General features: G+C 41.2%; 1 protein-coding gene across 1 annotated transcript in view; it reads left to right on the top strand.

Moving 5' to 3' along the window:
* LOC104276993 (chromosome unknown open reading frame, human C1orf21) overlaps positions 1–20385 on the top strand; it is a 68490-nt gene that overhangs the window by 21137 nt on the left and 26968 nt on the right. The window contains exon 2 of the mRNA XM_009873492.1: positions 2339–2433. Within this exon, the coding sequence (XP_009871794.1) occupies positions 2339–2433 (95 nt within the window). The remainder of the gene's footprint in view (positions 1–2338; positions 2434–20385) is intronic.

Here is a 20385-nt window from a genome sequence, read left to right on the forward strand (position 1 = left end):
GGGACCAGCTGTATGTTGGATGTTCACGAGTCCATGGGGCCTGATGGGATTCAGCCCACAGTTCTGAAGGGTTCAGTGGATGTTATGGCAGGACCCGCTCTCTTGTAATCAGTTAGAGAGGAAATACAGAATCAAGTTTCCAACAAAACCCCTCCTTCCTGTCTTGCCTCCATCCTATTGAGCAGTATCAAACTTTCATAAATCAGATTATACCGATGATTAATCATGGACTCATCAGTGCCCTGGTCCTGATCTTGCTACAAGAGATGATGTCTTACAGGAAAGCATCCCTGACATATAGTCTGCACGAGGTGGTCGAGTGTGCACTTGATCACAGTTAATTTCTTGGAATAAGCAGGAGACATGTTTGAGAGGTTATTTTTGCCACTGAGCATCAAGACTTCCATACCTTACTCATTTTATACAAGACTGGGTTGAATGTACTTCTCTCTTTTAGTTAACATGGACTAGCTGCAGGCTGTGCAAATGTCCTTTGTGCTATTTTCTTTCTCATCTGTTTTCCTATTCAAATCCCTATGTGCCACCATGGGAGTTTTATACTTTTTCTGCATGTGGGTTTTATTGCTAAGCACAACAGAGATCACTGAAGCAGGGATAAAAATGTACATTAGCTACTGCAGTCAATCAAGTACTTCTGACTCCTAGGCTTTATTGTGTTCAGCCTTTTTGGTTTTATGAATTGTCACCTCCAGACTAGCTGAACTAAATCAGAATTAAATGTTGTTCACATTTTCCGATCTAATAATACTGTCTTAAATTCTCCCCTCTGTTTTGAGACTGCATCTGAGATGCTGCTATTTGATAAACTCGCAGCTTTCTTTAAACTCCATAATAAAAAAAAAAACCATACAGATATGGACTAGGTCAAATGCAAGACCATCTTGTATTTATTTTAAAAAAGAGGTTGTTTTTCAAAGTTAGACTCATTTAACTTGCATACCCTGTGATTAACAGTTTCCTGAAAACAAGCTTCCTTCTAAATTATTTTGATTATTTTCTTAACAATACAGTAACCCAACAAAATCCGTGTTTTGTTTTTCCCTTAGTAAGAGAGAAAAATTGCTTAAAAGCCCAAAGAAAAAGAAGGAAGTCTGTATGGCTTCTTTTAATTTGCCCAGGTTTTGCCTTTTATTGCTGGCAGACTGTGTCTCATTTCATTTTGTATTAACATCTTCTACTTCTGTGGCTTGAAATTTCTCTTCTGCATTATATATCCTGGCAGGAGGAGTGTGGGTGCAAAACTCGCTGTTTTCCTGATAGACTCACGTGCCATAGAGATAACCAGATTAAAAAGCAGCTGAGGAAAGGCAGCGTTGGTGCTGCAAGGGCTGGATTTGCAGGCTTGAGAGATGAATCACTTTTCCCAAAATCCCATCTTGTCCTACCACAGAAAAAAATTACTTTATTCAAGCTTTGGGTGAGGCTGCTTATTATGGAATAGCGCATGTGCATTAGATAGTATTTCAGTTCTGGCAACAGGAGCTGGGAATTGGTTATCTGAAGAGCTGAAATGCCTAATAAGTATTAAGGGCAAACCACGAATCTTACTTTTCTTATCATTTATTTCCACGCAGGATTTCTATCTGGGCAACATCCACGTGTGGGGAAGATGGTTGTGGAGTGGGGGAGGAGGGGAGAGGAAGATGGTCAGCATGGGGCCTTTTCTCCAGAAATCATTATATGACTGTGCATTGTGTGCCTTTTGCTTTAGCTCAGTTAAAACAGTACAGGAAAAGCAAAATTAAAATAAATAAAAAGCAGTGTTTTTTGGTCTTGGGTTTTGTTTTTTTCCCTCGCAGATTTTAACTTGTATTTTAAATAGCCTCCATCAGTATTTAAAAGATGTTTTCTCAACACAAGGAACATCCATGAGCAGACTTCTCTCTGTAGTAACTACTGTACATCGCTTATTTGCCCACTGATAATTAAAAGCTAGGGAGGGTACAGGAGAAAGGAACTTGTTTGTATTCAACATATTATATAGGAAACTAGGGATCTGGTAGAGAGAATATACCAGCCATCCTCCGTTTGTGATGCAGTGGCTGTACTAGACCAGAGAGCTACTGAACAATTTCTGGAAGCTAGAGTTGGAAATTCTTACTGAAGCTTCAGTCAAGAAAAACTTTCTTGGTATCAGTCACATTTAAGCCTTTCAAACTATATACATGTAATTTTTAGTTGCTTTGCTTAATTAGGGTCTTTTCTAGTCAGATGTTTTGGTTTTAGTTTGGTTTTTTTTCCCAGTTGCTGAACTACACTGGTTCAAATTTTTTTTCTTTTTTTTTTTTTGTTTTTTTTTTTTCTTCTTGGTGCTCAGATGAGTATAGGATCAAACCAGTGGAAGAGGTCAAATACATGAAAAATGGGGGAGAAGATGATCAGAAAATAGCAGCCAGGAACCAAGAAAACTTGGTAAGGATTGAACTTATCACTTATCTAATGAAATAACGTGGCTCTGCTTTTGTGATGAAATATGCAACATGCAGCACATTCAAACTCCAGCTTACACTCAGCAAGAGGATTTTCTCCAAAGTGTCACAGCTCTCCACAAAGCTCGCATAGAAGGTGCGAAATACGACTTTTTTTCCTGCTTGTCTTTCTGAATTAGGCTCCACTTGATCTTGGAGCGAGTGCTTCCATGCTTATACTTGCTCACCTCCTTTGCAGATCTGAATGTATGTGCTTTGAAATGTATGTGTCTGTATTGCAAACGAGTTGGTAGTAAACCAGCAGTGTGCTGCCATTAAGAAAATGACCTGCTTATGTAGATATTTGCTCTGTGTATCCTGCGTTTACATATTTTAAAATTCACAGGGCAGGCAGCTTGGGACAGAAAAAGGAACATATTCATAACACAGCAGTTGCAAAAATCATTTTGTATTTCTTTTCCCCTGATTTGAGCACCTTGCTGGCTCATGGTTCCACTTACAGGAAGGAAATCTCAGGTAAACTCTTAGTGCTGCTTGAAATAACTAGGATGCTGTTGAAGCGGCTTAAAAATCATGCTTGAGTCACTTCTGGCATTTCTGAGAAGTTGTTTCTTCTCTTCTAAAGCTAAAGGAATGTCGATTTTGTAATTGGCTGCCTGAGCCTTTGCCTGGTTGAACTTTCTGAAGACATGTCACAACTGTAATAGTTGGCTGCAAAATTTCACGTTTGGTTCCACTCATTCATTGCAGCTTTTCTTCATGTAGGATTGTTTGATGGTTTGTTGTTTTTTTTTTCCTGCATCAGTAAGACCGAAGGGGGAACATCATCATCAGATTTTAGTGGAACCATAACTATTATCACCAGCTGAGGATTTGCCTTTTGCCGTCATTGGGCAGCGGTACAAAAATCCACTGTTTGGAATTTTTTTTCTTTTCCTGAAGATATAAGTGGGCTCCAGGTAATCTGGAAGCTTTATATTCCCTCTTTCAGACACACATACTCACGTTATGCAACTCCACGTGCATTCCTGTAGCAAACAGCAGGGTTCATTTTGCTGTCCTAACCTCATTGCTTGAGCCATGGTTGAGCAGCAGGAAACGCGATTTCTGCTTCGGTCACCGCATTAGGTGTTTTCCGCCTGCAGTTTTGCATTACCGATGCTCTAGTGGACAGCACAACTTCAGCTTCAAGCAGGATTTTGTTGGCTTTTTTTAGCGCCTCAGAAACATTGCTGAGAATATCACCTTTTCTAGCAGCACTGGCAGTGCATTCAGCTTTATCGCCACTGTAAGCACGTTTGTTTTGAAATAGGAGAAGTGTGACTGCAAGGATATTTTGCTCATTTTAGAGACCCGAGTGCTTTGCTGATACAGAAGGAAAAAGGAAAAAATAAGCACAATCCTCAGGGTTTTTTTTGATAAAAAATGAAAAAAGAAGTCTAGCAGGTTCAATTTTAAACTAGCCTTCAGCTGTAATTAAATTAGAGTATTTACAGAAGGTAACATGTCACTTGAATGACAATGAGGAAGAGTTCAGGAAAGCTTTGGTCTGCTGAAGCAATGCAGTTACTGAAGCTGTATTCAAAACTGGGTAGAGATATTTTGCACTTTGGTTAGTGCCTGCTTTCTTGTAGCACCTAAGTGTTAGCCTGATTAAGTTGAGGAAGAGGAATTTCTAAAGCACAGTGCTTATTTATTATTTATTAGGGTCCTGTTTGATGGGAGCAGCAGGTTTGTTGGAAAATTTAGCTTAATATGAGGTTGAAAGGGCTGGTATAGCTCTCTGCCATGTCTGTAGGGAGGAAAATAGAGCCAGCAATGCAAGAAAGTCTTCGATCAGACAGGATGTATATACTTTGAAACAAAAACCATCTTGCACACTGAAAAGGTTTTATTTTCCTTTTCCTCATCTTACTATAAGGAGATTACATTGTCTGTAATGTATGCAGCTTTTTAATCCTGGGAATTGTCAAGTCCTCGTCACTCCTGGATTTTTTTAAAGGGGTTTCACTGTTCAAGTTCTCCTTAGTAAATATGTTTTAGTTCACTGCTTAGAAGATGGGTTAAGCTACCCATCACTCAGGCTTTAGTTTTCTTAACGTGTGAAAAGTTGACAAGTGCTTACGTAATCCTGTCTTCTCATCAGCCATTTCCAGGCAACAGAAATTTCAGGAGCAAGGCAAAGCAGTGCGAGAATTGACCGCCCCTTTCCCCTCCTCTCTCATTTCTTAATCCCAAGTTTGTTTATTGTCACAGGGCTGCTAATTCACATTCCCTTCAGAAACGCAGCCCAGATGAGATGTATAACCTGAATGTCATTACGGTCTGTTCCCTGGGAACTGCTCTGGTGTAGGTTATCTTACCCTCTGATACTTGTGCTTGAATTATGTTATTCAAATGCCATCAGTTTTCATCAGTTTTTATCAGTGCTATTATCATCACTGTTACTTTTTTAAGGCATTTTGAAGTCTCGCTTAAAATAAAAATCTCTGCTCAAGTGAAAATCAAACCGCTTCCCTTATAACTTAGGCTCTTTGATGTGGTGCCATCTCTGCCTTTGGTGTTGCAGCATTTCTGAGTTAAGGGGAAAAAAAAAAGTGTCACACAAGTAGATAAAGAGAATGGGAGGACATGGCAGACACCAGGCAAATTGGCATTTTGTGCTGAGGTTCTGTGGCCAGGGTCTCAGGGTTTTATTCTGTTTAAAGAGTGAGCTGGAGACAGGCAGGTACAAGCGTGGGTTTCCCTGGGAGAGACAAGGCTCTATCGGTGAATCACCATCTTCTCAGCTGCAACCAGAGGCTTAAGCAGGGCTCAAAACTTGAGCAAGGCTGACTCTCTAAAGCAGAAATGCTCCTAAAATGTATTGAGAATGGGGATGGCTGCGCTAGGGCCATATGCCAGGTGAAACAGAAGATGCTCCATGTGAAGACATTTTCTGGCAGATTTAAAGGCCTCCTTGAATTAAAATGTAGATTCTTGATGGAGCAGAGGGAGCAGACAGGGAGGGGATAGACTAAGAAAAGATGAAAAAGCCAAGCTTGTTTCAGACTCTGTCACAGTGAGTTACTATTTTCCTACTGTTCCCTCATACTGATCGGCCTATTTCACTTCTTTACCCAGGTTGTTTCTGTGGTTGCCACTGGGATCTCTCTAATCCTAGTTTCGTTCCTGCTACCTGTTTATTTTTTGATTTGAAAAGGACTCGCTGTTTAGCTCTACACCATCACAGTAAATATCGTAGGAGCTTGTTTAGCATTCATGATAGGACAAATGTAATTGTCCTCGTTTCCATACTCTGACAGCACTAATGGCTTTCCACTGTAAAATCTTATTGCTAGAAAAGATTCAATAAGAAGATATGTTGTATTTGTGCAGCTTTGGCAAACTTGATGAGTTCCATCAGTTGTCCCCTGAGATGGGCTGTAATAGTAGATACCTCTATCAAACACCCAAAGCTGCATTTTTTGTGTGTGTACCAGGGTTAACTCGATATTTATTGCAGCTCAGTTTTTGGATGTTTTTATAACTTTCACTAATAGAAATCTTTTACTGGTCTGCGTTGACACAGCAGGCCACTTATTGGGTTTTCTACGCTTTGTTATCCAAACCCTCGAAAGAATTGGGCATAATCCTGTGTTTTGTCCTGAAACTCCGTAGTGAAATTGCATGTTAGAGCTTGAGATGAATTCTTGCTGGAGCTGGAAGAAAATTGCCTCTCTGCTCTTCCTATCTCTCACTCTGCCTTTAATAACACATACAATGTTTACCCCCCCAAGTATAAATTTCCACTCCACTTACCTGCAAATGTATTTTTTGTCAGCCTTGCCTGCACTGTTATTTCCTAACTATGTCTCTAGCTTCTCAGCCCAGCTGCTCTTCTCCATTTATCATTCAGCTCCGTAATACTTCGTGTTGCAAAACCTCAGTCTCCGTGGCTCTGGGTTCAACACCAGCTATCATTTTTTGCAGCGATATAAGTGGACAGTAGTGTCTGGTAGATGAAGTGTATGAAATCAAAGCATAGCAGAAAAGAAGGAATGAAACAACTGTAATAACTGTTTAAAATGTAGTATGTGACAGGGCAGATACCTATTTAAATATTTATATTGTACACAGTACGCAAAAAATATATTATAGATATGTCAGTCGTAAATATTTTGTGTTGTGTAGTGCCAATATTGGCATATGCCTGAATTCCAGATCGATTTAGGAGAATAGCTTTTTAATTCTATCGCCAAGCTGCCCAATCTAGGTGGTAAAATAAGTCAGCTAAAAGAAATAAGCCAGCCGCCTGGGAGGTTAAATTTATTGGGGGGTTTTATGATGTTTTCCTTTCTATGTATGCAAAGTACCACAAGTGCAAATTTAAACTTGGGAATACAATTAATTTAGTACTTTAAAGTGTTTAAAGGCACTGCTGCTTACTGTTGCAAGATAAGCTTTGAATTGCTGAGTTTTAAATCCGTAACTCTATCACAGCACTGTTGTAGTACGTTGGTGAAGAGCTTTGTAAAAATTAAAATTAGTATCATATTAATGTATACTGCAGTACTAAGATTTCAGGATGTATTTCCCTAATTATGTATTTTAAACCATTTTCCAGCTATAGCATGTTTCGAAACACGATTTCAGGGTAGAATTTGTTTATTCTCTGCTTGTATGGGGAAAGAAACCAGAAACATCCAAGACCAACAGCTCTCAAGCCCTTAGATGAGGTTTTCTTGGGTTTTGTCTACCCTAAAGAGTTTTGGCCTGTGAAATCCCATGCTGACCCCTTTTTTGCTTTCGGTGCTGTGTGTGGCGTCATCCAGGAGACCCTGTCTCACCACTGACGCAGCGTCAGCTCCAGGTACGAGCGTTGGGATGATTGCGTCGTGTTGGTTCATTATCCACTATCAAGGATGGCTATCTGGACATTTTCTATATATAAAGGAGAGGCTGTTAACTTCTCTGCCTCTTGCCACCCTGTTTTCCCTTCTATTTTTAGAGATAAAACCTCAGCTTTTTTTTGTGAAATGCCTGAAGATGTCTTATGTTGGAATCCAGGCAGGGAGAAAAGCACAAAACCGCATTGAAAAATACATCTTGGGTCATTGACCCGGGGGGGGGGGGAAGAAGTCAAGACACCCTTTTTCTTTGGTTTCTGGGGCCTAATAATAATAAAAGGACAAATTGAGCATCGCCAGATGTGCTCGGAGGCTTGATAACATGCAGGGCTTGCCGCACCCCCTACTCGTTGCATCTCCTGAGACCTGGAAAAGAGCGGAGAAATGAGGGCTACAGAGCGAGGCTACTCCCCCACACGCTTTCCCACAAGGAGAGGCAGCCTCTTTGCCTAGATGCTGCATCAGCCAGATCCCAGCACCCCGAGGGAGGTCTGTGGAAAAACGGGTCCCACAGGCTCCTGGCAGACCGGCGTGGAGATGCTCTCCCCATCTGGACTGCTTCCTCTGTGGGGTTCAGGCCATAAACCGCAGAAGAAAAGCCACCGCTACGGAGCGCAGCTACAGAATGAATGAGTAAACGAAAGCCAGGGTTTAAAATTTAAAAGGAGCTCGATGAAGGGAATATCAAGTGCCTTCTGCCAGAGGTGGCAGGATAAAGAGGCAGCATCCCGTGTCTGTCAGGCGGGTGTCAACCTCCCTGTCCTGGGCACCTGCAAGTACGAAGGTGTCCTTTCCTCCAGGCACAGCCCCTTTAAGCAGTGCTGGGACAGGCCAGGCAAAGCAGATGATGTGCCCCACTCAGCAATCAGGAATTTGGCTTTTTCCTTTTATTTCATGATGCCGAAGAAATACCCCATGGAATATATAGTATTTTATCAGAAGTATTTCCTCCAGTCTTCACTGGTAGGGTCTAGATCGGTGACTTTTATGCTGCCCATACTCGCAGGAAAATTAGGATTATGAAGTCATCCTTTGGGTTATAATTTTTTTTTTTTCAAAGTCTGAGATCCTAAATGAATGCTGCCCTATTGCTATCAGTACTAAGTAATTACAAGATTTCAGTTTTCATAAACCAGCCTCTCCAATGTTTTTGGAAGAAATACATTTGCAATTGAAATAGAAGTGCACGGAAAGGATATTGTTACTAGAGCTGGTTATTTTAAACACCATGCAATTAGCTTATTTCCATATTGCCCATTTCATTTCAAATTTGCAGTGATAGTCTTCAAAGAATGGTTTCTCATAATGAATTTATGACAGTTTTAGCTCATTCCACTTACGGGTCACTGCATATTATATAGACATCAAAGTAAATGATTGCCCTGAGTATTAATATTCTTTTTCTTCTGGATTCTGTTAAAAAGTGGAAGAAGTATTAGTTTTTCCTCTAGTATTTCATTTTTGAAAATCAAGAAAACAAGTGGATAAGATTAAAAATGTTTTTAGCAAGTCAGAAAATAACATAAAAATGAATAGTGCTTCAGATATATTTTTTTCAGACTGGTCCATGTTTCAGTCTTCACCCTCGGTTGGGTAAATCCTCACAGTGCTCTATTGAGAGGTAGAATGATACCACTTGCCAGGCTCTTGATGCATATGATTTTCAAGTAGAGAGCTTAAAAAAAAAAATAAAATATTTATTTCAAAGCATATTAGAATAACAGTGTCCAGAAACAACATGCATGTCTTGCTAATCTTTCATAGGGCAGAAAAACAGTATTGAAGATCTAGTGCCCAGGAGCCTTGGGCAGATGTCAGGAGCAGGTTTTCAGGACCAGCTGTGTCGTTGGTGTTAAAGGATTGTTGCAAACCTTGCAGAGATGTTCCAGTCACGTGTGGGAGCAGCTCATTTTCTATACCAGTCATATTTTTAGTGCCTGTAGCATTTAATGGGTGGGTGTCTGCCTGGGGTGGGGTTTTTTTCCCCTCTCTGGGAGGCTGATGCTGCTGAGAAGGAAGGTGAACGAGGAGCTGTTGGGGAAGGAGAGGAGTGAGCAGCAGTTGTCAGGTCACTGTTGGGAGTGAACGATGCTGCTCGCTTTGAAATCCTCTGCCAATATAAACTGCTTCACTCTGTCCAAGGTCCTCTTGATAGTCCAGCTGAGCTGCAATCCCTTCACCATCAGGCACTGACTCAAAATCTGCTTTGCCGAGGAAGTCCCTGTCCCCAGCAGTCCTACATGGGATTCAAACTGCTCATTGGCCGAAATGCATTGGTCTTCAAACCACATCACCCAGGTTTTGCTGGTGTCAGCCTCTGAAGAGCTCGCAGGATACTGCTGCGGTGAGATCAAGTGGTGAGAAGCCAAGGTGACATCTCCCTGTAGCCCTGAGTATAACCAGCCCACAGGCAACCATGAGCTTGTGGGCATTTATCAAATCCTCTCGTTATCATCGTCCTTGTACTTGATGTTACCAAGGCCATGGGCGTCGTGTGTGTGTGTTTCGGATACGTGGCTTTCAGTGCTGCTGTCCAAGAGGAGGTGTAGAAGTATATACTGTTCCTTCTAGTAGTTTATTGTGCGCTTTGCAGTAAATCAGCCTGTGTTGCAGTGCTGCAGACATCAGCCGTTTGAAAATGAGACAGTTGACCAGAATATATAGATTATATATGCAATTTTGTTATTTAAAATCATTCTACATAAAGCTCTGGAAGTTTTTGATGCAAGTGTTTCTTCCTTGATTGTGAGGACTGGGAAGCTTTCTTCAAAACCCACACCTCTTTTTTTTTTTAGAGCTGAGATTCTTCTTTATTAATTTTTTTTTTTAAGAGATTGAGAATCTCAAAACTTGTGTAACTGGAGCTTTAAGAAAAGATGAGCAAAAAGATTTTGAAAGCTGCAGGCAAAAGAAGCTCTATGTATCTCTTGTTTTGGTACTTGCTTTCAGTGATTGCCTGGTAGGTGTTAATTAATAATTCTGCTGTTTTGGAACAGTGGGTAAGACAAGATACAGTCCAAAATGAACACACAGAAATGCCTAAAATCATAAAAAATCTCTATTGGAGACTTTTGCTGGCAAATCCAGCTGAGAGTCCCAGGGCGGGAGTACTGCTGAGCACTGGTGAGCTGTGGTCTCCTCTCCTCCTTCCTCCTTTTGATAGGAGCAAGGTAGAAGTCCATCCTTTCGTCTGTACAAGTTTAATCATAGACAATTATTCTAGAGGTTTGCTCAAGCTTTTCTTCTAGGCATAGGGCTCCGTCAAGGAGCTAAGGTGGTGCCATTCAGTGTTGATTTCGGGCAAGTCCTTCTCACAGTCAGCATGTTTTTGCTCTAACTTGTTTATACCGTGGCTGTTTTTTTCTGCGGAAAAAGTGTTTTCTTTTGTGAACTTCCCTAACTGATGTCTTTAAAGACTGGTTAAAAGAGGTGGACTTGTAGCCAGTCAAATGAACTGTTGTGTGCCGTATGTAGAAGATCTCTAGCACCCAGTTCTTGGGATTTAGTGCTCTGCGGCAGCTGGGATGCTGTGACAGATGCTTCCTTCTCTCCTACCTTTATCCTGTGTTTCTTTTACCGATGCCAGGACTTTGATCCCCTGGCCTGTTTATAGAGAAATGCATCTTTAAAGTGGTTTCTATTAGCTGGGATCACAGCTTGCTCACACTGAATTACAGTGGATTCGTATAGACGTGGAGATCAAATTCAAAGGCAAGGGCTGACCGCTATGAAAGGGTGAGAATTGTTCATGGTTTTTAGAGAAGAGATTGCTTCTGCTGTCTTCTGAGGTTGGTAACAGCTGGTTTGTTCTCAAGCGCGGCGAAACAGATGACACTTGACAGCTCTCGAGTGCAAAGTTAGATCTCAGCATCCGTGTTGGTTGTCTCTCGGGTGGAATTTAATGCATCTTCTTGAGTGACGGGCAAGAGAGGGGGCATCTTCTGCATGTAGCAGAGCTGCCAGGCTGAGTATGGTCCAAAGTCCCAAAGAGGAACTGGCATCAGCAGCTCTTGAATGCAAGTAGGAGTTAAATGACCATCCTAGGAAGAGGTGAAGAAGGAAGGCGAAATGTGGATGAAAAAGGAATAGAAACTGAGGTGAGAAGAGATTGAGAGGGCTGCCTGCAACCCTGAACTCCTCAGCTTGCCTTAATTGAGGAGACCTAAAGGACCCTATGGGCTGCTTTAATGAGGTGCACACCTCATTACTGACATGTAGGAAGACTCCTGGGTTTCACTCAGCAAAGGTAGCGCATTGCCAGCCAAGATTTTACTTGATGTTAAATACATACAGCGATAACTGGGGGCACTTGTCAGCTCTAAAAGCCATCTCGATGGGGCCTTTCTGGTGTAGGCGGGACTTCTTGTGAGCATTTCTTTCCAGGTGCTTCGTGGGGGGTCTGGTGATTTGTGTGATCTCTTCCAGTTTAGTGGCATGAGGGTTGCCACAGTCAGACACAGCGTTGTCCTGTATGACATGGATCACGTCCTGTCTCTTGGTCTTTGCTCTGTTCACGTGGATGATTGCAGCAAGTTGCGTAATCTAGGTGTGTTGTTACTTGAAAACCAGAGTTTTCTAGCATTTTTTGGAAATAAGCATTTCAGTTTGGAATTTGCTACTTTTCTGTGTAAAGTCCTGTTGCTCAAAACCGGGAGCTTCCAATCCATTTTGCGTCATTATTGTTTTCAGACCTTTGCATTTCGTCTTCTTTTTTACATAAACAAGGAAAATTTTTCCACTAATCCATACGAGACATTCTTCATCACCTAAATTGTTTCTAGAGTGATTTCCCACCCCCCACCCCTGCTCTTATTGCTTATTTAGTAAGAATTGTAAAAAATACTTTGAGAAGCAACGTAGAGTAGGTCCTTGCAGTAGAAGAGTACTTGCAGGAATAAAAGTTGGAGCAGGAAAGCTCTAGTTATTTAACCAATCTTCAAAAAGACTATCTATAGTACTGCATGAGCATGAAATGTGGTTTTCCTGTTTCAGTAGTTCCCGTTTTGCTTGGTTTTCCACCTGTTAGGCAATTGTCTGCTCACATCGTTATTGCACAGGAATGTTTTCCACCACTGCAGCGGTTGTTTTGTGTTTGTGTTTGCTTGCTTGATGTTTTGATTGTGCTTCATCACAATATTTGAACAAAGTTGGTAAATATTTAAAATCTGCCACAGAGAAAATGATAGTTTTTTTGTATGAAATTACTTGAAACTGCAGTAGATGGTTTTAAGTGTATTTTTTAATTGTTTTTTTCGATGTTGGGGCTTTTTTTAAAATTTATTTCAGAAAATGCGGGGTCTCTGTAAGGGTGTTTTATCAGCTTAGGCTTGCTGGGATGGTGCCTCTGCAGCGGAGACCACATCTGGGCAGAAGACATCCTGGTTTAGTGATGACAACTCTCTAGAGAAGGTGAAAGAGAACTGGAGATGTCTTGTAAGCTGTATTAACAGTCTCATTGAGCTCTTTAACCTTAGTTACTGCATGCTCAGGGTGACAGGCTTGGCAAATCCAGGTCTCCCCGAGACTAAGAGTAAACCCAGAAGGCGCTTCCTCAATCGTTCTGCTGCTGCCGTGCATTTTAGGGCTGTTGACAACATAAAAATGTTCCTCGGCCTACGTTGGTCCACCTTGCCAAGGGGATTTGCTGGTGCTGAGGAAGCCACCACGGAGGTCTCCGGGGCCGCAAGAAGCCATAGGATGGTCGTGGGGAGAAGGGGAGTGAACCAAGAGAGGGTGATACATTCCTGATGTGGATGGAAGCAGGGTCGTGTAACCTACACGCGGGGAAAGGGGAGGCTGACGCCGTTCCCGGTGTTTTTGAGATGTTGCTAGTGCCCTGGACAAACCTCCCCAAAAAAGGAAAGTAGAAGCATGATAGACTTGTGAGGTGGAAAGGGAAGGATATAAATGTACTGTTTTCAAGATTTGGGTTTTTTATATACATATACATATATATATATATATATATATGAAGTGAAATTGGAGGATTATTTGTTTTCTTTCTCTAAATGAGAGGCATTTCCAATTACTTATTTATATACTGTGCATGGAGCATCAGTTAGACACTTGCCAAAGAGAGCTAGCAAAACCAGTTTTTAACCTTGTGAAGTCAAAGGTGGCAGCTTTAGCTCCCATTTTAAATAGAGAGACAGAGGCTAGAGGGGGGACTGTGTGACCATTCGAGGTTCCCATCACCTCCGCAACGGGGAACTCCTGGGGCTCTGCTGATGCTTTTGGTGTTGCTGCCAGGTCGGTGAGTGGATGCGAATTCTCAGTATGAGCTATGTGCCTCCAATTAACTACAAATGCTTCAGCCACCTCTAAAGATAAAAGAATGAGCCATCTGTACTATGTATGCTTAAACAAGGGCAAGAAGGGGCTCAGCCTGATTTTTTAAATTTATTCTTTTTCACTATAATTTCACTTTTGGGCTTAGGTTGTTCCCCTTTGCTTTTGTGGATAGTTGACAGCAGCTGCTCTGCAGGCAGCTGAGAGACTTAAGCGCCTATGTTGGAAGGGATTTCTGCATTTCAGCTGGTGGAAAGAGGAGGAGAAAATTGGATTGGGAGAAGGAAAATCAATATAAGATTATAACCTTCAAGAATTTGGATGGGTGGTTTTTTTAAGTAGAAAGAAAAACAAAATCAGGGAGGAAAAAACACATATGAGAATAAATTCGTTCCTGTGAAAGCAAGCACTTTGATATTATGAAAATACTGGGCAGATAATTCAGGCTCTTGTGTGTACACAAGACATTGCAATTTGGAATTACATTTAGGTATGTTATAAAATAAATCTCCTGTATAGGTGAATAATTTGTTACAAAGTGCTACTTTACACGGATAACAAAGTGATACTGAACTAAGCTAATATGCAGCTTATTGAACAGTCTCGTATTTGTTTTCACCAGGAAGAAAACCATTTTTTTTGGCTTTAAGTTGTTTGCTCCTTGCTCCTGCAAGAAGCAGTGTTAGAGTTCAAATGCAGCTCTCTGCTGCTCCGCTTTCATCTCCCACACTCGATTCGTGCCGGCTCCCTACCTTTGTGTGCTGCTTTATCTCCTATGAAATCTTTCCATGGGATAGCATCAAAGACTGACAGCTTTAAATAAAATAAACAAGCTCTTGGATAGTCTATGCATGGGAACACAAACCCAGTGGTTTTTAATAAGGTAATAATACTGTAATTGTTTGTGCGTCTTGATATATATTTAAATATAGCTTGTATTACAGCAGCACCTGAAAGCAGTTAATTGAGAATCAGAAGTGACTGCTCTCCCTGCAAACACAGCAAAAAGGGGCTCATGTATTACTAATTCTTCTTTAGAATTTTATCCAAACCAGTGCTTTTATTCCCAAATCCATGTCTGTCCAGGGGAGCAACCTGTGGGTAGGTTTCCAGACCCTAGGGTGTTAAAAGGAAGGGGAACACTGGAGAGGGTAAAGGCATGCTGTGCAGCCGAGCGTGGTGTCCTGCCACCTTCTTCCCCCAGTATTTGGATGTGATCTCTGTGGTGTGAGGGGACATTTTGGATGGGACTTTGAGGGAGCATGCTCTTGAGTTGCCCTTTTCCCTTGGATTTCTTCTTTCCTTTAGCTGTTTGCTGAAACGAAGCTGCCATGAGAGGGAGAGGAGGGACAGATTGGACTGTCAAGCGTGGTGGACACCAGGGGATGATTTCAGGGTTGGAGACACAGTAGTAATGTCCTACTCCTGCTGGTGAAACACTATGGGTTTGCCCGATCGCCCTCACTTTTTCAACTTGCAGCGTACCTGAGCTACACACAGGAAATCCTCATACTTTTAGGTGACTGGTGGGGCTCTGAAATAACTGACTTCAAGATGCTTCACAGTCCAGGTCAATGTGTGCATTATTTTTCATAAAGGCTTGACTGGATGCACAGGTTTAGCAGCTTGTGTATTTGTGGGATATGTTGCTTCTGGAGATCTCCCGGCTCTCTAAGCTTGAGTTTCTTCCAAGCTTTTCCAAAGATTAACATCCATATGGGAGCACTGTCTCTGGAGCAGTGTTTACACTCATTTCCTTCCTTGGGAAAACATCCCACACCAAAACAAGACTTGGGCAGCGCCGTGGAAGCGGTGACGACAGATGCGAGGAGACAGTGGCACGTCTTTCCAAAGTACAGCTTGTTCTTAGCAGGTTGTGTCTTGAGTTTTCTGCGTCTTCTTTTTTTCTTTTTTTTCTTTTTTTAAATGAAAAAAAACAAGCAGAAATCTTCTACTGAGCTAAAGGCATTGCTCAGCCTTGCAGTGAGCCCAGCCCCCACAGATTTTGGCATTGCATTATCTTCATCCCTGTTGTGTTGAGGTGGAGTCTAGAGGGGATTTTTTTTTTCCTCTCTGCTGACAGTGTCCGTTGTTTCGCCTGCAATGAGCTATCGCTAATGCTGAGAAATATTTTTGGAGTTAATGCGGTGAGTCAGGGCTTAGCCGTAAATTGGTCATGGGATAGAAAGGATACAGATTGTCTGTTACCTAGTGTCTAGTTTCAGTGATTTCAGAAACATGAGCCATTTCTCAACTGATGTTAATTAGACTCGTAACTCTTTCTGAGATGATCTAAGACAAGGATTAATTATAAAAGTTTCTTGGTGTTAGAACATGTTTCTTTAGTTAAAGTTTGGCATGCTTTCATTTTATGATTAGCATGAAAGAATTTTCCCCAGCTTAAAATCCCCAAATACACCATTCTATCTTGCTGTGTAAATAACCATATTTATGAGTTTATCTAAACAAATCTAACTGTTAAATGGGGAAAACGCGTAAAAGGCCTGAGCACTACCAGGCAATTCCAAAGCTCATTGAGTGGACTTGCATATTCCTCGTGGGCTTGGTTGTGTTTTGGAAGCCGTTCTTCTGGCTCTACTTGATTCCCCACTTAAATAAAATACACCGTAGATTATTTTCCTATCTTCATTTAAAAAATAAATGCCGTTACGTGCTGCTTCTTTTGCCTCCATAGACAGAGGCGTTTTCAGGCACAGCTCAGTAGAGTCTTGACGGAGATGGGAATCCAGTAGTCGCATGTTAAACCACCTCCTTTGACTAGATTTCCTTACAACTGTCTGTAAAGTTGTGAAGGTGTGAAAATAGCTGGTTCACATCAACCTCATTGGTTCACCTTTTAGAAAACCGAAATAAAAATGGTCAGGTGAGTATACGGAAAGCTTGATCGGACTTGATGGTATATGTTCACAAAAGACTAGATGACATGATATATCTTCTCTGTATTTTGTCTTCTTTGCTCCTTATTTTCCTGGAGGTAAATTTTAGCAGATTCTCTCAGCATTCCTGGTTAAGGATCATTCCGCTGGTTTGGAAAACTTGGCCAAGTTTTCATTTTGTTCACTTTTTTTTTTTTCACTTTATAAAGCCTCTTCTCTTACCATAAAGTTACATACCCAAATAGAGATGTCATTTTTTTTTGGTATCTTACTTGTGCTAGTGCTTTAAAACAGAAGAGATTCAAATCTAGTTCCTGTGACTGCTGTGTTTGAAGTCGTTTTTTTCTGGAAAAGCATTGCATTAGCCTGTCTTTGAGCTCAGGTAATGTAACCGAAAATCGTTGGGGATTTTTGCTTGTAATAAATTTAGACTTAGATTCTTATCGTATGGTAATGTTTTTAATAATCTGACACTACAGATCTCTCCCTGGTTTTATGGTCCACACTTATGACTCCTTATGTGTGCTGATCATTACTATGCGAATGTAAGTTATTAAATAGATTTTATGATGGTGGCATAGAGAATAAGGCTGAGTTCACTTAAGGAAATAAAAGTGATGCAAACACAAGGCATTAAAATCACAACAACATCTTTTGTGTTGTGTTGGGTGATGAAGTGTGGAAGGATTTGTAATTCGGCTTTCCACTGAAACCCTTTTGTGAAGTGGTGCTCCAGCATCACTCACCCTCCAGTCCCCAGTGTCCCCAAACGTGGCGCGGTTACTGGCAAGACGAAATGTATTAGATCCACTTTGGGTTTACTAATGGTGGCAGTTTAATTTGGAAAGACAGATTACAAACATGCGTCATGGCCACAGTCCTATAAAAGTGATGTATGGCTGCTGCAGAATGATAAAAATTCATACGAAGGGAACAGCTTTATTAGCAGTTCTTGATTATGGTAGTACAGTATGTGAACTTAATAACTTGTCTTCAAAAGCAGAATGTGAAATCGTGTAGTACTTTGGTGTATCTTGCTGGCAAGTTGTGAGCTGCCAGAGGTTCTTTGTGATTAATTGAGTTTAGAGGAACTTAACACTGGGGTGGGAGATACCAAATAATTATTCTGCTCTTGCTTCAAGCTCATTGCCTTATGTGAATAAAGAAATTGTCAGGAACAAAGGCCTGGGAGCAGGCTATAAATACAGTTAATAGCTGTCACAAGTGGGAATGCATATTGGGATTGCAAAGCGAGGACTTTTAAGTTGAATACCACCATCAAAATGTTGGGCGGCGAAATAGTTAACAGCATTGCCATTCAAACTTCCAAGTTAATGATCGATTTGTATGTCATCATGATTGCTGGGGTCATTGTAGGTATGGAGAACAGTTTATTGTGTCTCATTTCTGTCATCCTTTAGGTTGAGCAGCTCAGGTTCATGAAGCGTTTTCTCAATGGTCATACTTTGTAGAGCTCTAGTTGTTCTTTGAGACCTTTGTGGTGCATGTAACTGAAGAAGGTCGTATATTCTGCAGCTCATTACACCTTTTACATGCATCAGTATGACGCTTGTCATTTTTCCAAGCATGTGATATTTATGGCTTATGTCCAGCAAGCTTTTAGATCCTGTTCAGCAGAATTCTGACGTAAGCTGGTGTTTCCATGTTGTATATATCCAGCTGGTTATACTTACCTAAGTGTAATGCCTAGCACTTGGGCCCTGTTTGAATCATCCTTAGCAGCCTGGTCTAGTGGACCAGGCTAGTGCCTTCCAGCCCAAACCCTTCTGTGATTCTGTCATCTGTCATTTTTGTACCTCTCACCAAGTTGTGACTTTGAATCCTTCAAAGTAGAGTCTTTGCTGACTTGATGCTCTCTATGGTTTTGGAAAGCAGTTGTAGTCTCTGATTCATTATTTTTCACCATCCCAGTCCCTGATGAAAATGGAGCTCCAGGACAGATACCAGCAAAATCCCACTTGATATATTTCTCCGTTCTAACAATGTGCCATTCTAAGGTACCTTCCATATGGCTTCCCAGCCAGCTTTGCACTTCTCCTAGGGTGCTTTCATCTAGTAGGTCTAAACAAACAGACTTGGTTTTCCTAACTTAAAAAGATTCCCAGAGAGGTGGTGGCAAAAGTCTTAGGAAAATCAAAGCATTGTTCACTGCAACCTGAAATACAGTGTTTACATAAATAAGAGGGGTTTTTTTTTAAAAAAAGTCCCAAGTATTGTTAGTTTACAACATTATTCCTATGTAAAAGTTGTCCTTAAAATTACTAATGCTACAGACTAGGTGTTTGCTTTAAAATACAAGCTTAGATTGTGGAGCATAACTGAAATCCAAAGGGTGAATTCTGGTATCAGGTTTTATTGCTGCAGAATGAAGAGCACTGAATGCTATTGTTACACAACACTTTGATATTAGTCAAAGCTCAGATTCTGTCAGTCTGATCAATTAGCACAGATGTGGAAGTAGTGAACTTTGTCATTATATGACATCATAATGAGCTTGTAAAAGGTTCTCCTCATCTTCTCCTTTAAAATAGTATAAAAATCCTGCTTTACATTCCTTCAGTCAGTACCTCCAATACATTTACACTTGAACTCATCTGAAGAACCTTCCCGTTTCTAATCAGAGACAGTTTTCAGGGCGTATTTTCACCATAAATGGATAGGTGTGCTCTTTGAATGGGTAAGTATTGCTGCTACTTCAAAGTAAGTTGGGTGAAGAACATGATCTTACAGCAGCTATCCTGGCTTTGAGACTGGGTGTCAGCACACATGCAACTAATCCAAGATGAAGAATTAGGTTTTACTCCTAACTTTTTCCTGATCCAAGATGAAGAATTAGGGTTTTTTTCCGTTTTTTTTTTTTTTCCTAATTTCCTGATTTGTCAGGTTTGCACGTGGGATCTTACCTTGGCTAGAATTAGTTAAGGTCTGAGCCCTGAATTAAACAGCAAAGAGTTATGGTTCCTTTGAGAGGCACTCAGTCCTTCTTGTACCCTTCCCCTAGGAATAGGGCTTATGGCAACAGGTAGGCTTGCAGAAATGAACAGGGCTGGCTGTGGCTGAAGATATTGTATCCTACGGTGAGTAAATATAGAACCCAAACTTCTTAAGGTCATGTCTGTGTCAACACATTTTTCCTTGAGGGTAGATGTACTGCAGAAGCTGCCTCTGCAGTTACACCTAATTATAAGAGAGCGTTGTTCTGTAGGTTATGAGGGCTTTGAACAAATTAGCCAAATCCATTAATACCGTGGATGGTGAACTCATCTGAAATTGCCTGACGACACTGTTATTTATACACAGTGGAAAAATCGATAAACTTAATCCAAGGGAAAGCTGTCTGGCTCTGGAGAGGTGAGGGCTGCCTCTCTCGGTGGCTGAGGATTGGAAGCCGTTGCCTCGTGCCGACTGACTGACGAACGTCCAGCAGTTGTGTGGCTGCGCCTTCCAGGCTGATTTGACTCACGGGGACCGAGTGTCTAAATGAAGTGTATTTGTCATGCTGCGGTCCTATAGGATTAAGAGCACTTGGATTCGTTTGATCTGACGCGTTCCAGCAATATTAAGTAAGCCCATTTTTTATTGTCCTTTGTGCCTCGTATTTTCCTGTCCAGCATCTTACCTTTTGGAAGCTGAGCTGTGATATGGCAAATATTTCTGGCCAGTATTTCTAGCGCTGGTAGGGCTTGAAGAATTCTTGGCTGGCTTTTACAGTAGGCTGATAGCTTAGACCAAGTATAACAAGAGGTAGAATATAACATGTAGAACTAAGTTGTTTTACTTGTTATTGTAGTACTTTTCTTGTCTTGAAATTATTCACTGTATTCTGGGCTTTGTGATAAA

The sequence above is a fragment of the Apaloderma vittatum genome, unplaced genomic scaffold, assembly GCF_000703405.1.
Source record: "Apaloderma vittatum isolate BGI_N311 unplaced genomic scaffold, ASM70340v1 scaffold17377, whole genome shotgun sequence".
Lineage (NCBI taxonomy): Eukaryota > Metazoa > Chordata > Aves > Trogoniformes > Trogonidae > Apaloderma > Apaloderma vittatum.